The 21904-nt window shown below is 67.6% G+C and overlaps 4 protein-coding genes across 7 annotated transcripts; all 4 read right to left on the minus strand.

The window, feature by feature from the left end:
- Positions 1-1787: 1787 nt before the first annotated feature.
- Positions 1788-4464, minus strand: RHEBL1 (RHEB like 1). The gene is given in 10 exon segments (XM_074164848.1): positions 1788-1877; positions 1960-1998; positions 2000-2045; positions 2108-2158; positions 2239-2310; positions 2408-2484; positions 2561-2628; positions 2855-2926; positions 3283-3595; positions 4339-4464. Coding segments are annotated over 10 exon segments (954 nt in total).
- Positions 4092-8229, minus strand: DHH (desert hedgehog signaling molecule). The gene is made up of 3 exons (XM_074164959.1): positions 7918-8229; positions 6212-6473; positions 4092-5544 (listed from the first exon to the last, which is right to left on the minus strand). The coding sequence occupies exons 1-3, from the start codon at positions 8227-8229 to the stop codon at positions 4877-4879; spliced, it is 1242 nt and encodes a 413-aa protein (XP_074021060.1). The 3' UTR covers positions 4092-4876.
- A 1949-nt stretch (positions 8230-10178) lies between these two features.
- Positions 10179-16024, minus strand: LMBR1L (limb development membrane protein 1 like). Of its 3 annotated transcripts, none has more exons than XM_074164816.1 (17): positions 15865-16024; positions 14270-14354; positions 13930-13966; positions 13628-13767; positions 13431-13534; positions 13231-13357; positions 13043-13111; positions 12747-12811; positions 12535-12610; positions 12353-12436; positions 12050-12126; positions 11888-11965; positions 11718-11791; positions 11547-11637; positions 11204-11270; positions 10958-11119; positions 10179-10872 (listed from the first exon to the last, which is right to left on the minus strand). In XM_074164816.1, exons 1-17 carry the CDS (start codon positions 15934-15936, stop codon positions 10814-10816), a joined length of 1467 nt encoding a protein of 488 aa, XP_074020917.1. In that variant the 5' UTR covers positions 15937-16024; the 3' UTR covers positions 10179-10813. The 3 variants fall into 3 exon arrangements, with proteins under 3 accessions (XP_074020917.1, XP_074020918.1, XP_074020919.1); XM_074164817.1 differs by having other exon boundaries at positions 12353-12430; positions 15865-15936; XM_074164818.1 differs by lacking the exons at positions 13628-13767; positions 13930-13966 and having other exon boundaries at positions 12353-12430; positions 15865-15906.
- A 585-nt stretch (positions 16025-16609) lies between these two features.
- On the minus strand, positions 16610-21528 carry TUBA1B (tubulin alpha 1b). Of its 2 annotated transcripts, none has more exons than XM_074165016.1 (4): positions 20248-20306; positions 18774-18996; positions 18551-18699; positions 16610-17801 (listed from the first exon to the last, which is right to left on the minus strand). In XM_074165016.1, exons 1-4 carry the CDS (start codon positions 20248-20250, stop codon positions 16821-16823), a joined length of 1356 nt encoding a protein of 451 aa, XP_074021117.1. In that variant the 5' UTR covers positions 20251-20306; the 3' UTR covers positions 16610-16820. The 2 variants fall into 2 exon arrangements, with proteins under 2 accessions (XP_074021117.1, XP_074021116.1); XM_074165015.1 differs by lacking the exon at positions 20248-20306 and adding an exon at positions 21500-21528 and having other exon boundaries at positions 16623-17801.
- Between the last annotated feature and the right edge of the window lie 376 nt (positions 21529-21904).

Consider the following 21904-nt stretch of genomic DNA (forward strand, 5'->3'; position numbering starts at 1 on the left):
GGGAAGGCCTGGCCAGGAGGAGGCGGCGGCGGCGGCGGCGCGGCCCAGCCCGGCGGAGGCGACGCGGCCCGGGGCCGAACGGCGGGCCCTTTCCCTTCCGGGGCCGCGGGGCCCAGGCCCGAACGCGCAGGAGCCCTTGTGTCGCCCCCCCCAACCCCCGCCCGGCTCTTACCCCCGCGGCCGCCCTACGCCGACTGGCCTCGGGGCGCGGGGCGGACGGTGCTCCCCGGCGCGGCCATTTCCAGAGGAAAGTAGGTCCCGCCGCCCGCCCCCGCCCCGCCCCGCCCCGCCCGCCCGCCCGCCCCACCGGGGCCGCCGCGCTGCGCCCTGGGGGCCGCGGCCGGGGGCGCCGCCGCGCCCGCACTATTTGGCGGCGGGGGCTCGGGCGGAGGGAGACGGGTGCGCGGCAGGCGCTGCGGTCGGGAGGGGGTGTGACGGAGCGGGCCGCAGCGCACGCTGCCGGGACGGATCCCTCCGCGACGCTTAACCCCGCCGGCGCCGGGGCGGGCGGCGCGCACGTGGGCACGGCGGGGCGGCACCGGCGGCCACGCCCACCCCGGCCCCGCCCGCCCGGGCACCGCGGCGGCCCCACGGACACACCACCACCCCCGCCCCGGGGTGGGGGGCACCCCCAAACCGAGCGAGGCCGTATCAGGGCGGCGGCTCCGCTCCCCGGCCCGGCAGTGACCGTGTGGGGCAGGCCGGGGACCCCGCTCCTGGGCATGAGGGGGAGAAGCGGCCCCGGCTCCCCTCGGTCACAGCCAGGGACCCCCGGCAGGGACAGGACAGCCCCGGGGAGACCAAGGACAAGTACGGGGCAGGTGAAAACTCCAGACACACAAGTGTGGGGGCCCAGGGGGGAGCAGGAGGACACACGACTCCGGGGGTACAGACCTCCAGAACCCCTCAGACTCTAACACCCCAGCAACCTGCTCCCCTGTCCATCCCAACATCGACCATGGGGGCACAGAGCAGCCCCCCTCCCCCTTGCACCCCAACACCCCCCTTCCCTCCTCAGCAGCTCCCTGCTCCTCTCCCCAACAGCATAATTAGGTAATTAGCAGTAATTAGCCTGACTGGGCGGAGATAAGCCACATGGGGAACCGCAGCCAGGCTGAGAACCCCGGCAGTGCCGAGCGCCCCCTCCCTCACCCCCAGTCCGGGCTGCGGCTCTCTGGAGGGGGGTGGGGGGTGGGGGGCTGCAGAGTCCCCTCAGGGACCCAGTGGCACCCCAGAGTGCTTCAGCCCCGGGGGGGGTTGAAGGGGAGCTCTGCCCCATGGTGCATTTGGGGTTGGGGGGAAGCCCAGTGCTGGGGGAATCCCCACATGCTACCTCACCTTCCCCACTCTACCCTTGGGCAGAAACAGTCCCCCACAGGGTTCCAAGGGGGTTCACAGACAAAACAATGTTTAATTGTTCCAGCCGTGCAGCCCTGACTCCCCCGAGTGCTGGCTGCCAACGCAGCACAGCTGGCCCACGGACCCACACTGGGAACAACACCCGCATTCAGCCCCGGCTCCCCATGCCCAGAGGGGGAACACCCCCCGCGTGTCCTTGTGCGTGTGAGGGAACAGCAGCTACAAGCAGGGGGTGCTCCCCAGCTGGGACGGGCCCCCCATCCCACTCCCAGTCTCTCGTGAGCCTCACAGCCTGTGCCAAGTGAGGGGTCCCATACAACGACAGGACCACATGACCCTGGACACCTGCCCCCAAAGCCACTGTCATGACCCGGGGGATGGTCCCATGGGAGGTCTATCCAGTCCTGGGGGTCAGCCCCAGGCAGGGCTCACATCAGACAGCAGCTGGTGGATCTGCTGTAGGAGTTGTCCACCCAGTCGACCTCCTCGATGATCTGCGTGAAGATTCCCTGGGTCATCTGGGAACAAGGGGATGTCAGCCCTGACACCTCAGTGACCCTGCTTCCAGCCCTGGGTGGGGTATGTCACCCTGCCCCACACCTGGCTCTCCTTGATTGAGGACTCCAGGAAAATGGCTCCCCCACGACTCCGCCAGCTTCTTCCCTTCATCTGTCTTCACCTCCCGGCTGGAGACACAGCAGAGGACAGGCCCTCGGGTGGGGACAGGGACCCCCAGAGCCCTCCTTACCTCTGCAGGGACGAGTCCACCTTGTTCCCTGTCTGCACCGTGGGCATGTTGCGGGCATGGGGAGGGTGAGCCCCCCCCGGCCCCAGGCCCCCTTCCTCCCCAGGGGGGACAGCACCTTCCACGTCTTCCACGTTTTCCCCTGGCTCTCATACAGCTTGTTGTGAAGGGTCTTCACCACCAGTTTCTCACAGAGAAGGGGAGTTCTGGGCCCTGCCCCCCCCCCCCCCCCCGAACTTCCCCCCTCAAGTGGGCCCAGCCCCGAGAGAATGGGGACATCCCAGCAGGGTCCCTCACCTCCACAAGGAGGTCACCAAGTACACCAGGACTTAGCTGTGGATGCTGATGATGAAAGAATGGGGCAGGACGGTGTACTCGTCCTGGGGGAGGGAAGGATCAGTGCCAGGGATGGCTCTGGGGCCAGCAGCCCCTCGACCCCTCTGCCCCCAGCATTACCTGCCCGGCTGTGTCCACCAGCTGGAGCTGGAACTCATCCTTGCCCACTACCACCATCTTGTTGTAGGCTGCAGAGGTGGCAGCGGGTAAATAGGGCTGCCTGAGACTTGCCCCAGGGATGAGCCTTCCCTCTACCCCCCTCCAGGGGTGCCTCAGCCACTGGCACCAGGCCTTGGGGCACAGCCCAGAAGTGGGGATACGCCTGTCCTCATCACCCGTGGCCTCATGAAGGCAGCAGGAAGAGGGGACCCGGGCAGGTAGCCTTCCCCCTGTCCTCCCCCCCCCGGCACTTACTGCTCTCCACTGTAGGTTTGTAGCAGTCCACGAACTTCCCCTCCACGAACTGATGGGCCAGGGAGGTTTTGCCTGGCGGGGGAGAAGCGCAGAGCTGGGGGCTGGGGTCCCAGCATCACCCTGGGGCTGGAGAAGAACTCCTCTCTGGGGAGAATCCAGGGGACCGGGCCCCGGTGTGATGGCTGCTCCCGGGGTGGGCGTCCGGCCTGAGCACGGCCTCACAGCCCCCACCCAGGGTGAGGACCCGTCGTGCTCTGAGCCTACGGCGGCGGGAAGCATCCACGAGGGCCCCGGCACAGGCCCCCCGCTGCACCCCCTGCCCTGTGGGGCAGACCCCGCTCCCACGCACCACCCGGGCAGGGCCCCCTCCAGAGCCGCGTAGGGCCGAGGGCACAGCCCCTTCTCCCGCCGAGCCCCCCCGCACTAACCCACGGCGCGGTACCCGAGGATGAGCACTTTGCGGCATCGCACCGGCGGCGTCCCCAACCCCGCGGTACGGAAAGGGCAGTACGGGCGGGCGCAGCACACGGCGCTATAAACCGGCCGCCGTGGCGGGGGGGCGGCGGTGCCGCCGCCACTACACTGGCAGCTCCACGTGACCACAACACCGCCCGCCCCCCCGCTCCCATTGGCCGCGCGGCGGCGGCGGGGGGAGGGCGCGGCGGCGGCGCAGGCGCGCTGGCCGCCGGGGCTCCATTCATGAAAACGGAGGGCACGGCCCTCCACGTGGTGGCCGCACACCTGAGCGGGAGTGGGGGGACACCCACCTCCTGCCCTCGCCCCCCGCCTCTCGCCCCGGCCCAGGGACCCCCCAGAAGCCCCGGGAACACCCGCACCCTGCCCCCCGAGATCCCCACCCTGGCATCCCCCAGCGCCAGGGTCCACCGTCCCCCCCGGGATACCCCAGCCCCAGGGACCCTCAGCCCCGCCAGGTTGCCCCAGGCTCTCCGGGATGCCCAACCCCAGTCCCAGAGATCCCCAGCCCGCGCGGAATGCCTGACACCAGCCCCAGGGACCTTCAGCTCTCCCTGGGGTGACCCAGTCCCCTCGAGATGCCCAGTCCCAGGGACCCTCAGCTGCCCGGGGATGACTCAGCCCCCCAGGATGCTCCACCCCAGCCCCAGGGAGACCCAGCTCCTTGAGGATGACCCTTGCCCTGTGGGATGCCAAACCCTAGCCCTTCCACGCCCCCCCCCGCCGCCCCGGCCTTGCACAGCCCCTGTCAGAGTTCCACCAGGGCAATAGAGTCTCTTTATTTATCCAAACAATTAAATAGTAGTATTTCTGTTTTTCTTTTTTTAAAACAGAAGTGGTTAAAAGCAGGCTGGCCCCCTGCTCTGTGGGGCACGCCCCGCTGCCAGAGCAGGTGGGCGTGGGGGACATTTATATTACCATTTATAAATAGAAAAATAAAACTCTCAAGCAGGGCAGGTTAGTGGTTAGCATGGTTAGAGCCAGGCCCGGCACAGGGTGCCCATGCCCACAGCAGGCACCCCGTCCAGCTGCTCTGCAGCACTGAGCTGCGTGGGGACACCACAGGTGATAGAGGGACAGATCCAGAGCTGGGCAGGAACTGCTGCCAAGTACTTGGTGTTGGACTGATTTGGCATCCTCTGGGCTGGATTTGGCCCTGGGGCAGAGTCCGGTGGTGTCCGGCCTGGATTTGACAGAGAGTGAGCCCGGCCCCAGCCCTGGCAGTTAATAAAGCAATAAATACAGAGGGAGCGTGCAGGGTTCTGGAGTGCAGGGGTCTGGATGGGCACCCAGCAGTGCTGCAGGGTGTCTCTGGGACAGGGTAGGGGACTGAGCCCAGGTCCCTGGACCACCCCACAACACCCTGACCCAGAGACCCTGTTCACACCATGCTGTGCCCCTGGGCGGTGCTGAGCTCCCCATGGGTCTGGGCGTGCTCCCAAACCTCCTCCCCAGCACCTGCTGGTCCAAGAGGGCCCAAGGCTGGAGCCCCCCACTTCCAGTGTGTGGCATTGTCTGCCGTGCGGTGACTCGGTGGGCCAGGGAGCCCTACACCTGCAGGACCTCCTGGCCCAGCATGCCCCCGGCCAGCTGGTAGAGCAGGCGGGAGTACCAGTGCATGCCTGCCTCTGGTGCTGTCCCGTTGCCTGCCTCAGTGCGGGTGGGCAGCAGTGAGAGGAGCCCATGGAAGAGGCGGAGGGGGGCAAAGGCACAGTGGGCCCAGCGGTGGCTCTCCAGGACAGCGTAGCAGGATGCCAGCACCCCGTTGACCAGCAAGGTCCCATGGGAGGTGAGGGGGGCGAAGACCCCCACGCCATCCTCCCGCGAAACCCGCAGGACCCGTGCGGGGCGCAGCCCCTGCCCACCGGTCCCGTGGGCCAGCACCGCGTCGCCCGGTCGCACACGGCGGGCAAAGATGGGCAGGAAGGCAGCCGTGCTATTGGCTGCCCCACGGGCTGCGAAGACCAGATGGGAAGGAGTGAGGAGCAGGCGGCGCGCTGGGCTGACTGTCTCAATGGCCACAAAGGAAGCACGTTGGCCCAGGTCGCGGTCGAGGAAGAGCAGCACCTCAGTGGGTACCAGGCGCCCACCCGGCTCCGCACCCAGCACCCAGTCGCCCCGGCGCAGGTCGGCCAGTCCCCGGCGCTCACCGCTCTGCAGCGTCACAGTGGCATGGCCAGGGAAGCAGCCACCGGTGCGGATGGCCAGCGAGTTATCTGGGCGGACGGAGAAAGCTGTGGGTCTCCTGTCCCTGCTGGCCACCTCCACTGCCACCACCTCCAGAGGGGAAACTGCCCTGAGTGAAGCCACCCTCCCCAGGCTCCCAAACCACCCCTAGAACAAAGCGGGTATTTTCCAAAGCCCCCCTGGTTCCTGCACGCAGCTCCCGGGGAGGCAGGGCACTGGAGGGCCCCTTTGTCCACCCTGCACTGACGCCCTTTGTTTGGGGCTGGGGACGGTGACATTTATGGCCACTTTCATTTTCTGTTGATTGTCACTTCTGGGCTGGACAGGGGCTGCTGGCCGGAGCAGCCGCAGGGCTGGGGGCTGCAGACTGGGCTGCGGCTGTCTGGACCGGCTTAACAGCCCTTGCTGTGCCCCACATGGGGGCTGAACTGCGAGGGTGGCTCCAGCCAGGCAAAATTTGGGGGAGGAAGTGTGGTTTTTGCCAAGCTGGTGGCCGGAAAGGCTGGAGGGAGCTGGCTGGGGCCAGACATGGGTTGAACCTGCTGGGGCTGGACACCAGCCGGAGCAGGGCTGCATCCCACATGGATCCAGGATGCCAAGGGGGAGCAGAGCGGGCTGCAGAGCCACCACCTGGGATGCTTATAGGGATGGCAGCCCCCCGCCCCAGCGGCAGCCACCACCCCCCCCGTGTGGTACCTGCTTTGACAGAGACATGGATGTGCGCCTTGGACTCATAGTAGACCCAGTCGAAGCCGGCCTCCACGGCCAGGCGTGCCAGCATGCCGTACTTGTGGCGGTCGCGGTCAGAGGTGGTGATGTCCAGTGCCCGTCCCTCATAGTGCAGTGAGTCGGGGAGGTGGTGCCCGTCCTCATCCCAGCCCTCCGTCACCCGCAGCTTCACTCCTGGCCACATGTTCATCACCGCGATGGCCAGTGAGTTCACCCGCTCTTTGCAGCGCTGCAGGGGGGACCAGCACTGCCGTCACCCCCAGTCCCACCATAGCACTCAGTCCCCTCCCTGGGGGCTCCTGCACACAGATGGACAGACAGACACTAGGCCTTCATGAGGCTTGGAGGGACCCCAAAGGGGCTGCTGGTGGGGGGCAGATGGGGTGTGTCCCCCCAGGCACAGAGAGCAGCATGGCCTAGCTGCCCCTCCAGCTGGGCACAGGTTGAACATTAACGTGCCCTGGGGTCCTGTGGTGGAGTCTCTTCCCAGCATGGGCAGCTGGGCAGAACGGGCAGGGTACTGGGACGGGCACCAGGATGGTGTCACCTTCCCCACGGCCACGGCCGTGACTGATTAACCCGGTGGGGGGGGGTTGTGGGCCAGAGCCAGGGACGCAGCTGACCCTGAACCAGACCCGAGTCCCGGAGCAGCACCGGGGGGGGCTCAGCAGGGCCTAGGGAGCAGCACTCCAGGGCTCCAGTGCCCAGAGCCGAGGGTGATGGCGGGGGGTCCCAGGTGGCTCCGGGGTCCCTCTCCCCATCAGCAGTGGCAGCACCGATTTGGGGTGCAGGGACCGGAGCTTTCCCGGTTCCCCCCCAGCAGCCGGTGAAATCGCAGTGTCCCTCCGCACCCCGGTGCCCCCGGCTTCTCCGTGCAACAAAGCCTCTCCCGGGAGCGCGGGGCCGGGGGGGCGGCAGCGCCGGGGGGGCAGGAATGCACCCGGCCCGGCCCGGCCCGGCCCGGCGACAATAGGCGCCTTCCAGCCCGGCGCTGACCTCAGGCCCCGGGAATGCCGGCACGGTCACAAAGGGCCCTTTCAGTCGCCCGCACCCCGGGCCGGCTCCGCGCCCGCGGCCCCGCCGGGCCCCGCCGGCCCGGCCCACGGGAACCGCCGGAGCCGCCTGGACCACTCGCAGCATCCCCCGTCTCCATGGCGACCGCGGAGCCGCCCCTCGCCATGACAACCGCGAGCATCCCGGCAGGGTGCGGCGCGGCCCGGGCTCCCGCCACCCCGGATCCCTCCCGGGAGACGAAGGCTAAGGCCGTCCCTTCCCCGGTGACCCACCCCGCCGGCACCGGCCCGGGGCTGCGGGCGCCGGGGAGCGGAGCCGCCAGTGCCTCGTGCCCCTGGGGGGACGGCTGGACCCCGCGCCGCCCCCGCTCCGGCAATCCGCAACGGCCGGTCCTAACGCCCAACGCGGCGTCACCGCCCCGTCCCGGGCCCCCGGTGCTGCCGCGCCGCCGCCAAGGGCCGGGGAACGGAGACGAGGACCCGGGCGAGGCACCGTGCGGTCCGGGGGGAAAGCCCGTGCCTCGGGGAGGCTCCGTGCGCCCAGGGAGGGTCAGTGCTCCCCGGGAAGGGTCGCTGAACTCCCGCCCGCCTCCTTCCCACCGCCCCCGCGTCCCCGCACCCCCAGGAGCGAGGCCGGGCCGGGCCGGGCGCAGCCCCCACCTCGGTCATGAGCCGGTCCGCCCCCGTGTTCTCCTCGTCCTTGAAGATGATGTCGGGGTTGTAGTTGGGCACCAGGTCCCTGAAGCGCTCGGAGCCCCGCAGGACTTTGCCCTCCGCCTTACCACTCGCCCCCAGCGTCTGTTCGGGCACGTTGGGCACGAACTGCTTGTAGAGCAGCGGCGAGAGCTGCCGCCGCCCCAACCGCCGCCGCCCCACCGGACCCCGGCCCGGGCCGCAGCCCAGCACCGGCGCGGCCAGCAGGCAGGCGGCGAGGCCGAGCAAGCCGAGGGCGAGCGGACTCTGCCGGGGCATCCCGGCTGCCGGGTCCTGCTACCTCCGCGGGCCCCGCTTAGTCGCCGGGGGTACGGGCGGCCAGGGCGGGCATGGTCCCGGTGCGGCGGTCCCGGGCCTTTTAGAGGGTCGCGGTGCCAGGGGCGGGTCGGCGCCGTTTCCTTCTCACACCCACGGCCCCGTCGCCTCTTCGGGATCCGCGGCCTCCCGGGACGACTGACCCCCCCCCTCACCACCCCGCCGGTGCCGCCACCCACTCGGAGCACGGTGCCCGGGCACCGGGACGGCCCCCGCGCCGCCGGCTCTGCGCCCACGGGCCCGGCAACCCCTCGCCTGGCGCTGCACCCCGGCCCCGGGGACTCCTTGACCCAGTTCGAGCCTCGGGGAAAGCCCTCCTACCGCTTCGTACCAGCACCGGGCACTACCCCGGGACTGGCACCGGGCAGCCCGCTCCTGGCACTGCCTCGGGGACCTGTTCCCGCTCCTGACCCTGCGCCCCTATCCCGCCCCCCCGCCCCGTCTGAAACCTGCGCTCCGGTACCGGCTCCTCTCCCCACTCCCTGCACCGCACTCCGGTACCGGCTCCCCCTTATGCCGGTCCTAGCGCCGCGCCTCTGGTCCCGGGACCTCTCCCCTCTTCTGTCACCGCCTCTCGGGACCGGGGACACCCCTCTCCTGGCGCCGGCCCCGGTCCTGGCCCCTCTTCTCCTACCGCTGACCCTGGCACCGGGGACACCCGTTATCCTAATGCCGCCGGTACCGGCACCTGCTCCGACCCCTGGCACAGCCCCGCTTCCGGGACCCGCTATCTGGCACTACCCCGGTCCCCCCTGCTCGGTCCGACCCCCCGTACCCGCTTCTGGCCCAGCCCCCGGTACCGGCTCCCCTGGGTGCCGGCCGGCACCGTGCGCTGCCCGCAGCCGCCCCGGCCGGGATACCCCCACCTGCGGCCGCTCGGCTCCGCCACTGGGCAGCCCCGCCTCGGAGCCGGCCCCCGGGAGCAGCGGCAGCGGCGGCCACATCCCCCGGGGCCGCCCCCGCCGGGGCCCCGCCGCGCTGCACTGCCCTGGGCGGCCCCTCCGCGTCCCGGGACCGGGGTACCCCCGCCACCGGGCTCCGCCAGGAATCAAGGCCCCCCCCGCCCCGAGGCTGGGACCGGGCTCCCCCGGGGACAGGGATACCTCTAAGAACAGGGCATCCCGGGGACCGGGCTCCCCCGGGGCTGGGCCCGTGCCCCGCCCAGCACCCGCATAGCTCCCAGCAGAGCACCCAAGGGTGACGAGGGCCCCCGGCGAGGGCAGGAGGCAGCAGCGGGGCGGTGGAGGCTTGGGAGCGGATCGGGGAGGGGGCGGGCCCCCGCGCCCCCTCTCCCTCCCCCGCTCCCTTCCAGCCCCGGTGCCAGCCCGGGGTGACTGGGAGGGGAACAGGTCACGGGGAAATCGCGGGCACCGATGGCCTCATTTCCTGCAATATAAACCAGGCTTCCTGCGCTTCCTGCTCGGCCCCGGCCGGGAGGAGGGGCGAGGGGGGGGGCCCGGGCCCCCCACTCCCGCTATGGAGGGGGCGGCCTGGCTCGGCCCCAGCCAGGGCAGGATGGGTGGGGGGCCGGTTCCCGGGGCAGTTTCCGCTCCGGCTGCACAACACCCCCTCCTCGGGAGTGCAGGGGCCGGATTCCACCCCCCATGACCCTCGCTGGGGGCACCTCAGCCCCTGCCCCACCCGCACCCCAAAATAACCCGGTGCCCCTCAACACCCCCGGTGTCCCTCAGCCCCGGGCACGGAGCTGCCCTCACCTTCGGCCCTTCCTGGAAGAGGCTCATTAGCCCCACCCAGGAAGAGGGTTAATTATGGCCCCCAGGGAGACGGGGTGGGGGGGCAGGATTGAGAACCTCAGGGGCAGGGAGCGCTTCCCTGTACCCCCAAGCTCAGCCCTGCCCTGATTCAGATATTCCCTAATGCATATATTTTTTATATAAAAAAGAGACTTTATTGCTCCAAAGAAGTTCTGTGGTAACAGAGAGTTGACATTCATCACACCAAGCTTCCGGGGAGCAGGGGCTTGCCCCCCGCGCTCCAGGACCCTCCAGCCCTATTCCTCCCTTGGGGACCCCAAAGGCCTCGGAGCAGGGGACAACCAGTGCCCCCCTGCAGCCCCAGGGTGACACAGGGACAGGGTGTGGAGTGACTGGGCGGGGGGCACAGGGTCCCCACTGTAGCGTCATAACAGTCCCCAGGGTGGAGGGACATTTAAAACCCAACTGCACCCCAGGGAGCAGCACCGGAGGGGGCCGGGGGAGCCCGGCCACTCTTGCATGAGGTATATAAATGAGGTGGGGATGCTGCAGCCAATGTAGCCTGCTGGCAGACCCTGCACCCCTGGGGGGGCGCTGTGACGGGGACACAGCTCAAGGCCAAGGCTCAGTAAGGAGCAGGCTGAGACAGAGCTGGGGGCAGGGGGGGCAGGCCTCTCCAACAGGCTCTCAGCTCTCCCTGGTGGGCTCTGGCATCCCTGAAGCACCAGGTGCCATTGGGGCGTGCTCTGCAGCTGGTGGCCATCCTGTGGGCCACAGCGGTGACGGAGGGGACACATCCCTGTCCCCCAGCCCTAGGAAGGATTGCTGGGGGGCCGGGAGCGGGTCACGGGCAGTGGCAGTTTGTGCAGACCTGGGCAGAGGGAGAGCGTGAGAGCTGGGGGCACGGGAGTGACACCCCAGCGCCTGTCCCTCTGTCTCCATGTCTCCATCCTCACCAAAGGCGTGGATGAGCTCAGTCTGGATGGCCCAGGAGACCCTCTTCACCAGGCACAAGGTGGTGAGCCCCGCGAAGCCCATGTTGTAGAGAAAGACGATGTAGAAGTTCCCCAGCCAGTTGAAGCGGCCAAAGTCCCCCAGGAGGTCAAAACGGGTGATCCCTGTGCAGTGGGGGGCTGGTCAGGGCACCCCAGTCCTGGATACACCCCAGTCCCAGGGTCACTCTGGCCCCCCTGGGAGCTCACCCAGTGTCCTGGAGAAGACGGGCAGGGCCGAGCTGAGCACGAGCAAGGAGACGCAGTTCCCGATTATCTGGGTTGGAGGAAGGAGCGGTTTTTTTGGGGGGGTGGGGGGAGACAATGACACAGCACTGCCCCACGGCCTGGGCTGGGCCCCGAGCTGGGGAAGGGGCTCCCTGGTGCTGGAGATACCCCACCAGGACCCTGCTTGCACCACAGGCAGGGGGACATGTGGTGCCCTCACACAGGGACACTGCACAGTACACATAACCGCGCACTGCAGGGACCAGAGGTCCTGTACCCCGAGTAGGGCCCAGGAACCCCCCCAGCTCCAGCCCAGTGGTCCCACCTTGGTGAGGGGGGTGTCCTGCCGCTCAGGGAGCAGCTGGGTGAAGAGGGGGGAGCTGTAGAAGCCCACGACAGAGGAGACCATCAGGTAGCTGCAAGGGGCGTTAAGGAGAACAGGGTGGGAGATCTCTGGGGACATCACTGAGGACACGAGTGCCTGCCTGAAGGATACAAGATGAGGACGACCTGCAGGGCAGCTCCAAAGGAACCAAAGATGGAGAAGGAGACCTGGCCCAGGGACGCGTCCTGCCGGGAGAGGAGGAGGTACGTTGGGGAAGGAGTGGTCCCGAGGCCACAGTGGGACACAACTCCTTGCTGTCCCTTGTCTCCCTGCCCAGGTACCTGGATGCCACGTGGCATTGCAGCATCATCCAGCAGCAGCTCCAGGACATGGAAGCAGACGATGAGCACGGAGATGCCCTGGGAGGAGCAGGGAAGGAGTGAGGGTGGCTGGAGGGGGATGGGAACGAATCCCAGCTCCCCTGGGGGCCCAGGGATACTCACTGTCAGTGCCAGGAGGCCCAGCATGGCCAGTGGGTAGCCCAGGTTCCTCTGCCAGGGCGACGCTCGGTGCCGCAGCTCTGCAGGGGGGGACATACCTGGGTGACAGGGGAGCATGAGCTCCCACCCCAGGGCAGGGATTGAGTGGGGGGGGGCCTTAGATGCCAGGACAGAAGGTTACAGCCCCCACCCCATTTCACACCCACCCTCCCTCCATGGGGCACAGGCTCACAGGGAACCAGTGCTCCCAGTGCCAAGCTGGAGAGAACCCAGGCGTCCTGGGCTTGACACCCCCAGGCTTCTTACCCAGCTTCCGCCTCTTGCTCCGGATGGTGAAGAACTGCTCCCACAGCAGCTTCACGTTCAAGTTCAGCCAGCAGGAAGCTTTGCCTGCCAAGGAGGAGATGCCAAGGGGCTCATGGGGGCTGAGGGGCACCCAGTCTGCCCTGAGACTCCCCTCCTGGCCAGCAGCCATGTTGGACACCCACCAGAGGAGATCCTGCGGGACACAGCTGCTTCCTCGAGCCTTGTGCAGCTCAGCTGCTCATCCAGGTCTTCCAGAAGCTGGGGATGGGCAAGGATCCCGTGAGCAGCCGGTGGGGTGGTGTGAATGGCACCCCGGGCCTGGGACAGGAAACCAGGCAGCACCAGGGACAGTATCCCCCAGGGTGGGGCAGCGGAACCAGGGGGGACACCTTACCCGGGGTTTTACCAGCAGCTTCCCTGTGACAGTGAACATGGTGGAGAGGCCAAAGGGGGTGCACACTGCGGTGGGAGGAAAGGCTGAGCAGGGGGCATCCCAGCATCCTACCTCTCCCTGCACCCTCAGAAGGGTCCTGGGTAGGGACTGGGGGCTCAGCCCTGCACCACAGCCCCTCTGGACCCTGGCACAATTTGCAGGGAGCAATCCCTGCTCCCAGCCGAGCACCCCAGGGGACCCACCACAGGATGGGCCACCATGGCCAGGGCATCGCAGGGAAATATCCCATGACTCACGCAGCAGAAGCAGCACGCCAAAGAGTGAGATGCAGGAGTAGAGGTAGGGCAGGTAGTATTCCCAGAGGTCTGCGGAGATGGCAGGGTCAGGCCAGCAGCACCGGGCATCCCTTCTCCCATTCAGCACCAGGGCCTGATCCTGCCCCGCCAGAGCCGGGAGAGCCCCAGCACACCCTGGCAGCACCCACCATAGAGCGACTGGCGGCTGGCTGCGTTGTTGCCAACGATGGCGGAGGCCACCCAGACCATGCCCAGCACCAGCAGCGTCAGCAGCAGCAGTACCACTGATGTCTCGTATACCCTGGCCATGATGCCCTGTGAGAGCCAGGTTAGCAGGGAGCCAGGGACGGGGGGATGGAGCCGGGGGGGCACCTGCAGGGCTATCTACCTTCTTGGATCCTGCAAAGCCCTCTGACTCAGTGAAGAAGTAGGCGAAGGGCATGAGGAAGACGAGGGACAGATTGGAGAAGAGGAAGACCAAGTTCCAGAGGCCTGGAGTGGGGAAAAGTGTGGGGTGAGTTCTCAGGGGGAGAAATCCCAACCCACAGCCCTCGCAGCCCACCCTGGGCTGCCCTGCACACCCACCGTGGATGAGGGACCCATTCAGCCACTGGATGTAGTAGTTCTGGGGGAAGGAGAGCAGCACCTCGTTGCTGATGATGGAGAAGGGCAGCAAGAGGACAGCGCCCAGCGCCACGGCCAGGGTGAAGGTGCACAGCCCCAGCCTGCAGGAGGGACAAGCATCGGCTCCAGGTGTGTCACAGCCTGGCTGCAGCCCCCAGGGTCACCAGCCCCCACGAGCTGGGGGGACCCAGTGTCCCAGCCAGGCAGCAAAAAGAAGTGGCCGAGGATCCCACAGTCAGGGAGCGGGATGAGCAGGAACTTACGCAATCCTGTTGACAGCAGCATCCTCATCATCATGCACTGCAGGGAGGGGGGAAAAACCCAAACTGCTGGGGCTGGGGGAGGCAGGGCTGCCCAGAGTGTCGCTCTCTGCCTGCTCCCAATACCTCCCCCTGCTCCAAATGCTGCAGAAACACTCCCAGGTGATTTGGGCTCTGGTCACCTCCCATAGCAGCCAGGGAGGTACCCTGATGCCACAGCAACCCCGGCTGCAGTGGGACTAGGGCTCCCGGGGGAGGCCAAAAGCGATGGAGGAACAAGCTCCAGGGAGGCTGAATGTGGCTGCCAACAGCTGCCTGGCTCTGGCAGTTCCCGCCCTTCTACCTGCTGTGAAGTCCGTGTGCTTCTTGAAGTGGGTTATGATGAAGTGGCAGAGGATGTAGAGGCTGGCAAAGAGCAGGGCACAGATCTGCAGGCAGAGGAGGGAGGGCAGCACAGGCAGGCCTGGAGGGCAGCACTCCCACTCCAGGCGATGCCGCCAGCCCCAGGGCCTGTCAGCTCCACCCTATTTGTTTTTCCACTCCTGGCCCTGGTTACACCCCACATGTGTGCTCAGACCTCTCTGTGCACAGGGGCTGCACCCAGGGCTTACCCCTGGGTGCCCACAAGCTGCCACAGTGCCTGGGCCAGGGGGTCTGAGACCACAGGGAGAACCCACCCAGCAGCTCTGGGTCAGCCTGTGCTGGCAGAGCTGGAGGTCTGACCCCACAGGACATCCTCACACCGCCCAACCCCGCAGCTCTCACCCCACCGGAACCAGCGCCCAACAGAGCCACGGGAACAGCCGGGTGCCAAGGCTGGCTGTTGCATCGCTCCCGCCCCTGTCAGCACGCCGAGGTCCAGCCGGAGCAGGCGATGTTCGAGGAACATGGTGACCTTTCATCCTGCCGGGTACGCAGCAGGATGGGGAAAGGTCGCCTGAACCTGCCACTTTGGCACAGGTGGAGTGAAACAGCCACAGCACCCCCCTCCTGCCTGGGCTGGGGGGCTCAGCCGGCCAGGGGTCCCCAGGATCTGCCCGGTGGGGTGGCAGAGAAGCCCCAGGAACCAGCCCAGCTCCAGACCCTCAGAGGGGCAGTGTCCAACAGGTCCTCCTGCCCCTGCTTCCACCCAGGGAAGGGTCTCAGGCCACATGTCCCCTCCTGCCATGGGCTGTACCCCACAGCCCAAAGCTCTACCTGGTTGGGGGACCCCCAACACATCCCGCACTCAGCAAAATCAGGCCAAGAGAGCTCCACGCTGACCAAGAGCTCCACGGCGAGATGCAGCTCCCTGGGATGGGCCAGGGAAGGGGTCTGGGGAGCTCCAGGGTAGAGATGCCAGGGTCCAGCCAATGGCTCCTCCCCACAGCATCAAATCGAGCTGTGGCAAGATGGCCCCAGCGCTGCTGGTCACAACATGCTTGGCTATCCCACATGCAGCGTCCCTTGAGAGGTGTCAGGACCAAGACACCCAGGTCGTCCCCATCCCTGAGACTGCGGGAGCAGGCCTCCTGGCCGGCAGAGCCGGGACCAGAGGAGCAGATCCAGACGCCTCCCTCCACGGTGACCACGGTTTGGGGGGGGCTCTGCAGGACCCCTTCACGCTGAGACTGAGCGCCCTGGGGACAGCTGCTGGGATGGGGACAGGGACAGAGCCAGGAGCCCGGCCCGGCTCTGACACCACCGCACCCCAGCGCCCCCGGCCCATCCGCTCGGCGCAGCCCCGGGACGCCGCTATCTGTGGGGCGCACGGCAGCCTGCCGCGGCTCTGCCGCCGATAAGGGCCGGGCGTGGGGCACAGCGGCGACCGGGCCCCAGAACACGCACTCACCTCCCGGTGGGCTGCGGACTCCCAGCCCCGACCCGCGGCCCCCCTCGCCGCCACACCGGGCCCCTTGCCCCGCCCGCCGCCCCTCACCGCGGACCCCCGGCACTCACGATGCACTCGCGGACCCTCTCGTGGAATAGTTGCTGCCTCACGGCCAGCGCGTCCTGCTCCGCTGGGGCCATGCTGCGGCCAGCATGGCTGGGCCGGCTCCTACCGCGCCGGTACCGCGGGGGAAGCGCGAGCCCGGCCCGGCCGCGTGACCCCGCCCCGCACGTCCGGTCCTCGCTACAATGTATCCGCGCTCCAACGGCCTGAGCGGGCCCCACCTCCTCCCCCCATTGGCCGAGGGCAGTGTATGAGGCGGCGCTCATTGGTCGAAGGCAGCGCGGTGCGCGCCTATAGGCTGAGGGCGCGGCCGCGCTCCCGCCCACCGCTCCCACGGGGCCACCGGCCCCTCCGGCGGGCGGGAGCCGGGATTAGGCGCTGGGACAGGGCTAATCCCCAGGACACGACTAATCCGCAGGCAGGGGCGGGGGGGCCAGGGAGCGGCTGCCCCAGCGCTGGGGACACGGAGCAGGTCAGGAGCACCCCCCACCGTAAGGCACTAAAAGCCACCCCACCCCAGGCTGTCGGGGCCCAGGGAGGGACCCATGGGGCAGCATCACCCAGGGGGCTGGGGCAGAACCACCCACCTCGTAGCACTCAGGGAAGAGTAGACCACGGGAAGGGCTGGCCAGAGCCAGCTCCGGGCAGGAGCCTTGCCATCTCACTGGGCAGAGACAATGGGGACACTCTGTTCCCACGGGATGGGGCCAGGCAGCCCCGGGGAGCTGCAGGCACAGACACAGAGGGCTTGTAACCGACACAATGTCAGCTTCTCTTAAAGCCTTTTATTCACAGACACATGGAAAACCGACAAGATCACATTGAAGAGAGCAAGAGCCCAGGCGGAGCAGTGTGCATCCCTCCAGCCAGGCCCACAGGGCTGAACCCACCCAGTGCACAAGAAAGCTGAAGTGATTGAAGCAGATATTTTATGGACATGCTGACAGAAGGAACCCAGCGTTTAGTATTCCTCCCCTTCCTCCTCTCCCTCCCCTTCCACTGAATCCACCCCCACCTCCTCATAATCCTTCTCCAGGGCGGCCATGTCCTCCCGGGCCTCCGAGAACTCCCCCTCCTCCATGCCCTCCCCCACATACCAGTGCACAAACGCCCGCTTGGCATACATCAGGTCAAACTTGTGATCCAGGCGGGCCCAGGCCTCAGCGATGGCTGTGGTGTTGCTCAGCATGCACACAGCGCGCTGCACCTTGGCCAGGTCTCCCCCGGGCACCACTGTGGGTGGCTGGTAGTTGATGCCCACCTTGAAACCCGTGGGGCACCAGTCCACAAACTGGATGCTCCGCTTGGTCTTGATGGTGGCAATGGCAGCGTTGACATCCTTGGGCACCACGTCCCCGCGGTACAGCAGGCAGCACGCCATGTACTTGCCATGCCGCGGGTCACACTTCACCATCTGGTTGGCTGGCTCAAAGCAGGCATTGGTGATCTCGGCCACTGAGAGCTGCTCATGGTAAGCCTTCTCGGCCGAGATGACAGGGGCGTACGTGGCCAGCGGGAAGTGGATGCGGGGGTACGGCACCAGGTTGGTCTGGAACTCCGTCAGGTCAACATTCAGGGCCCCATCGAAGCGCAGGGAGGCCGTGATGGAGGACACGATCTGGCTGATGAGGCGGTTGAGGTTGGTGTAGGTGGGCCTCTCGATGTCCAGGTTGCGGCGGCAGATGTCGTAGATGGCCTCGTTGTCCACCATGAAGGCGCAGTCGGAGTGCTCCAGGGTGGTGTGGGTGGTGAGGATGGAGTTGTAGGGCTCCACCACAGCTGTGGAGACCTGTGGGGCTGGGTAGATGGAGAACTCCAGCTTGGACTTCTTGCCATAGTCGACGGAGAGGCGCTCCATGAGCAGGGAGGTGAAGCCAGAGCCGGTGCCACCCCCAAAGCTGTGGAAGACCAGGAAGCCCTGCAGCCCCGTGCACTGGTCAGCCTGGAAGAAGGGATGAGAAAACAAGACCCATCTTTTCAGTAATTCTGAATTTAAGCTGCTATCAAGTCGCCCAGGACAGCAAAGATTCACCCCAAGATCCCTGAACCTTTGGGGAGCAGTGTCTTGGGGACACAGGCAGAGGCAGGCAGTGGGAAGTGCCGTCAGGGGAAGAGGCCCCTTTCCGCAGGGACTGGGGGACAACTTGGCCCCTTCCTGCCCCAGGAGCCAGCCCTTGCAAGTGCCTGCACCCAGCGTGACCCATGCTGTCTGCCTCAGGGAAGATGGAATCCTCATGAGCTGCCCCAGCAAGAGTTAAACCCTTGTCATCGCTGCTCTTAAGCAGCTGGTCAAGAAGTATCAGAGTCCAGATCTAGGAGAAACCTCACAGGACCCTAAAAAAAAATGGGTGAAATAATGTTTACCCAAGGGCAGAATCAAATCACCCTCCCCCAGGCCCCTATCTCACCTCCAGGTACAATCCACCCTTGAGGTGCGCGTCCTGGGTTTGTGGCTGCAGTGGGTTTGCAGGGTTCTGAGGAAAGGGGTTCAACCCGTGGGAGGGGGCTGTTCCTGACCTCCACTCATGGGATCCAGAACCCACAGGGAGCCCCCAAGCTGGTGCAGGGTGCCAAGAACCATAAAATACACCCAGACACCGACCCAACTTCTCATTACTGAACCCACTGGAGGGTTCTCTTTTCCCCCCCACCAGCTGCAGTGGCACCAGCCTCACACGGGTTTGTACCCACCAGCTTGCGGATGCGGTCGAGGACCAGGTCGATGATCTCCTTCCCAATGGTGTAGTGCCCACGGGCGTAGTTGTTGGCCGCATCCTCCTTGCCCGTGATCAGCTGCTCGGGGTGGAAGAGCTGCCGGTACGTCCCCGTGCGCACCTCATCTGTGGGGATAGAGAGCCCATTAGCATCCAGCATCCCATTAACACCACCCACCCCGCGGCCCCCCCACACTCACCGATCACCGTGGGCTCCAGGTCCACAAAGACGGCCCGGGGTACATGCTTGCCGGCCCCCGTCTCGCTGAAGAAGGTGTTGAAGGAGTCGTCCCCCCCGCCAATGGTCTTGTCGCTGGGCATCTGCCCATCGGGCTGGATGCCGTGCTCCAGGCAGTACAGCTCCCAGCAGGCGTTGCCGATCTGCACACCCGCTTGGCCCACATGGATGGAGATGCACTCGCGCTGCGGGGACACAGAGGGACATGGGGTCAGGCTAGGAGCAGCCCCCACCCTAGCACCAGTTGTGCCCCTGCTCTGCCAGCCAGAGCCCCCCCCCAGCACCCCAAACCTCTGGCTGAGCTGTGCAGGGGCAGCCTAGGAGCCGAGCTCACCCCAGGAGGGAGGGAAATGTGTGTGGGATGGGATGTGTTTGGGGACAGACCAGTGCCACTACTTAGCATGGTACTGGGGGTAACCCCACCCCACATCAGCCCTCCATCCACCTCCAAATGGTGCGCAGGGAAGACATTTTACCATCCTGCAGCATGGGGAGGGCGAGGCTGCGCTGCAGGAGGAGGAAGTGCAGGAGGAAGAGGAAGCACACGGTGCAGCAGTGGGGATGTGACTGCACCAGACGACCCAAAGCCACCGGGGAGGGTCGATGGCATCACCCCCCGGCTGATGGGGGGGTCCCTCTGCTCCATCCACCCCCTCGCCGGGGTCCAGAACATTCCCGGGCCACACCCTCCACCGTACCACCTGCTCCCGCGCATTCCTGCCGCCCGGGGGGAGGAGAGCCCCGGGGGGGTTTCGAGTGGGAGGGATGGGGCCCATGCGGGCTCCCCGAGGACCCACGAAGCAGAATTAGCTCCATGGGGTGGGACGCGGGAGGTGCGGGTTCAGGGCTGTATTGGGGTGGAACTGGTGATGGGGGTGGAACTGGTGATGGGGGTGGGGGCTGTGCCCTTTGCGAGAGGGTGAGGGTTTGCCCCCGCCCCGCGCCTTCCCGCGCGCGGGAAGGGTAACGGTCGGGGCAGGGCGCCGAAAGCGGGGCAGAGCCCCAGCCCCGCCCCCGCCTGGGGGGGGCTGCCCAGGACCACGTGCTGCCCCCCAGGGGTGCTGTGGCGCCCCCCCCGCGGTGCTTCCCCTCTTCTCTTTTCCCCCCATCCCCTGCTCTGCTCTAACATCCCCTGTTCTGACCCCCGTGGTAAGCCCTTAGCCCCTGCCCTGACGCCCCCACTACCCCCCCCCCCCAGTCCCTGGTCTGCCCTTCCCCGTTGTTCCCCCCCCCAGTCCCCGGTCTGCCATACACCCCCCAATCCCTGTTCCCCGCCCTCGCCCCAGTCTCTACTCCCCCCCGTCTTTCCCCATCCCCTCCTACCCATCCCCGCACCCCCCAGCTCCAGCCTTCCACCGCCGCCCCTCGTTTCCCAGCGCCCCCTCTATTTTGCGATGCGATGCGATGTCGTGTCCCCCCCCCCCCCCCCCCCTTACCATGGCTGCGGCTCGGTTACTCGTCCCGACAAGCAAGGAATCGACGCAAGTACCAGGCTGCCACCGCCCCCGGGCGCCCCTCTATATACTGGCGGGGGGGGTTGGGCCGTGTGCCCCCGCCCCGCGACCCTATTGGCCACTGCGCCCGCCCATCCCTGCACTTTCCACCCCGGATTGGCTGCGACGCGTGGCGCGCCCTGCCCCCCGCCCCGCTGCCGGGCAGGCGCTGCGGGGCTTTGCCCCCCCCCGTCCCCCCCGGCGCGGGGTGCAGCGCCCGCCCGGGGTGCGGGGGATGTACCGGGTAGCCTGACCCCTCGCCCCGCGGCCCTCAGCCCCACCGTCACTGCGTTTGCCGCTGGGGGTGGGGGAGGGGGGGCGGGAACGGCCGTGCCCCCCCGCCCGGTGTGGCTCCGCTGCAGAGGAAAACTGCGACATGGGGGGGGGGGGGGGAGGGGGCCAGCACATGCTGCCGCGCCCGGAGCTCCCCTCCCTTCCCCCCCGCCGCCGTTAATCGGCTTTTCCGGCCGGACCCCGCCGCCGCGCCCCCAGGCCATCTGCACTGTCGTCCCCCCCGCAGCGGCCCATCTGCACCCCAGGGGCCCCTCCCAGCCCATCTGCAGCCTGGGGAGGCCGCCCCCTTCCCCCATCACCCCCCGACCCGCGGCTCATTTGCGAGCGGCTCCCGCAGCCCTGAATCCTGCCGTGATGGGGACGCCGTGCCCCCGCACACCGCCCTATCTGCACCGGCGAAGGGGCAGACCCCGCTCGATTTGCCGGGGGGCGCGTGTCAGTGGGCTTTATCTCAGCCGTGCCCGCAGCACCGCGGCCCTGTCTCCCAGCGTGACACCCCCCCGCCCCTCTCCAAACCAGGCGGTCCCCCGGCTGGCCCTGGGACCCCTCGCCGGTCCTGGGGACCACCAAATGGGGAACGTCCTGAGGTCCCACCGTCACCGTGCCCCCCCTCCCCCGGGCGCCTTATCTCGGTGCAGCTCCCCGCCCGGCTGCGGGGCCGAGGGGGGGGGGTCGGGGCCGGCACCAACCCCCATCTAATCCCCGGAGCTATTTGCTCCCGATAATCCGCCTTCCCGTTTTGCCCGGAGCTTTGCGGACAACCCAGCGGCCCCTTCGCCACCACCCGCTGCCGGCCACCCCCCGACCCCCTTCCCCCGCGTCCGTGTCTCCCCCCCGCCCCGCCGGGGCCATCCCCCGCCACCGCCGCATTGCAGCGGGTGACGTGGCTCCCGCCATTTGCCTCGCGCCGCTGCCGCATGGCCGCTCCGCCGCCCCCGCCCCCGCCGGGAGAAGAGTTTTCTCCCCACCCCCCCGGCTCTCCCCGGTCGTACTGGGCTCCTGCTTTCGGGGCGGGGGAGGCACTCGGCCGGCGCTTGGGGCTAGCTCGGCTCCCAGCCCTGCCAACGTGGCGACCAGCACCGGCAGGGGAAGAGCCGCTCCCAGCTCTGCCCGTTGGGAGCTGTTGTTGCTGGCGCGGAAGCCCCCGGGGGCGTCCATCGTCCCCCTCTTTGTCCTCCCGCCCCCACCCCCCGCACACTCTGCTTCTCGCTGCAGCATCCGCTCGAGTTTCACTCCGCGTTCAACTTCCCTTTCATTATTTATCCCTGGCCGGAGCCATCAGCTATGGCGGGGGGGGGGGGGGAAA

This window comes from Numenius arquata, chromosome 29 (assembly GCF_964106895.1).
Source record: "Numenius arquata chromosome 29, bNumArq3.hap1.1, whole genome shotgun sequence".
Lineage (NCBI taxonomy): Eukaryota > Metazoa > Chordata > Aves > Charadriiformes > Scolopacidae > Numenius > Numenius arquata.

Excerpts from the sequence above, each read along its gene's own strand:
- TUBA1B (XM_074165015.1), bottom strand. Across the intron at positions 18,700-18,773 it reads CCTGGAGCCCACGGTGATCG|ATGAGGTGCGCACGGGGACG; the intron begins GTGAGTGTGGGG and ends CTATCCCCACAG. Across the intron at positions 17,802-18,550 it reads TCGACCGCATCCGCAAGCTG|GCTGACCAGTGCACGGGGCT; the intron begins GTGGGTACAAAC and ends CCCTTCTTCCAG.
- DHH (XM_074164959.1), bottom strand. The coding sequence starts at position 8,229 with ATGCCCCGGCAGAGTCCGCTCGCCCTCGGCTTGCTCGGCCTCGCCGCC. Across the intron at positions 6,474-7,917 it reads CGGACCGGCTCATGACCGAG|CGCTGCAAAGAGCGGGTGAA; the intron begins GTGGGGGCTGCG and ends TCCCCCCTGCAG. Across the intron at positions 5,545-6,211 it reads CCATGTCTCTGTCAAAGCAG|ATAACTCGCTGGCCATCCGC; the intron begins GTACCACACGGG and ends CCGTCCGCCCAG.
- LMBR1L (XM_074164816.1), bottom strand. The coding sequence starts at position 15,936 with ATGGCCCCAGCGGAGCAGGACGCGCTGGCCGTGAGGCAGCAACTATTC. Across the intron at positions 12,611-12,746 it reads AGCTGCTGGTAAAACCCCGG|CTTCTGGAAGACCTGGATGA; the intron begins GTAAGGTGTCCC and ends GCCCATCCCCAG. Across the intron at positions 12,437-12,534 it reads GTCCCGCAGGATCTCCTCTG|GCAAAGCTTCCTGCTGGCTG; the intron begins GTGGGTGTCCAA and ends CCTCCTTGGCAG.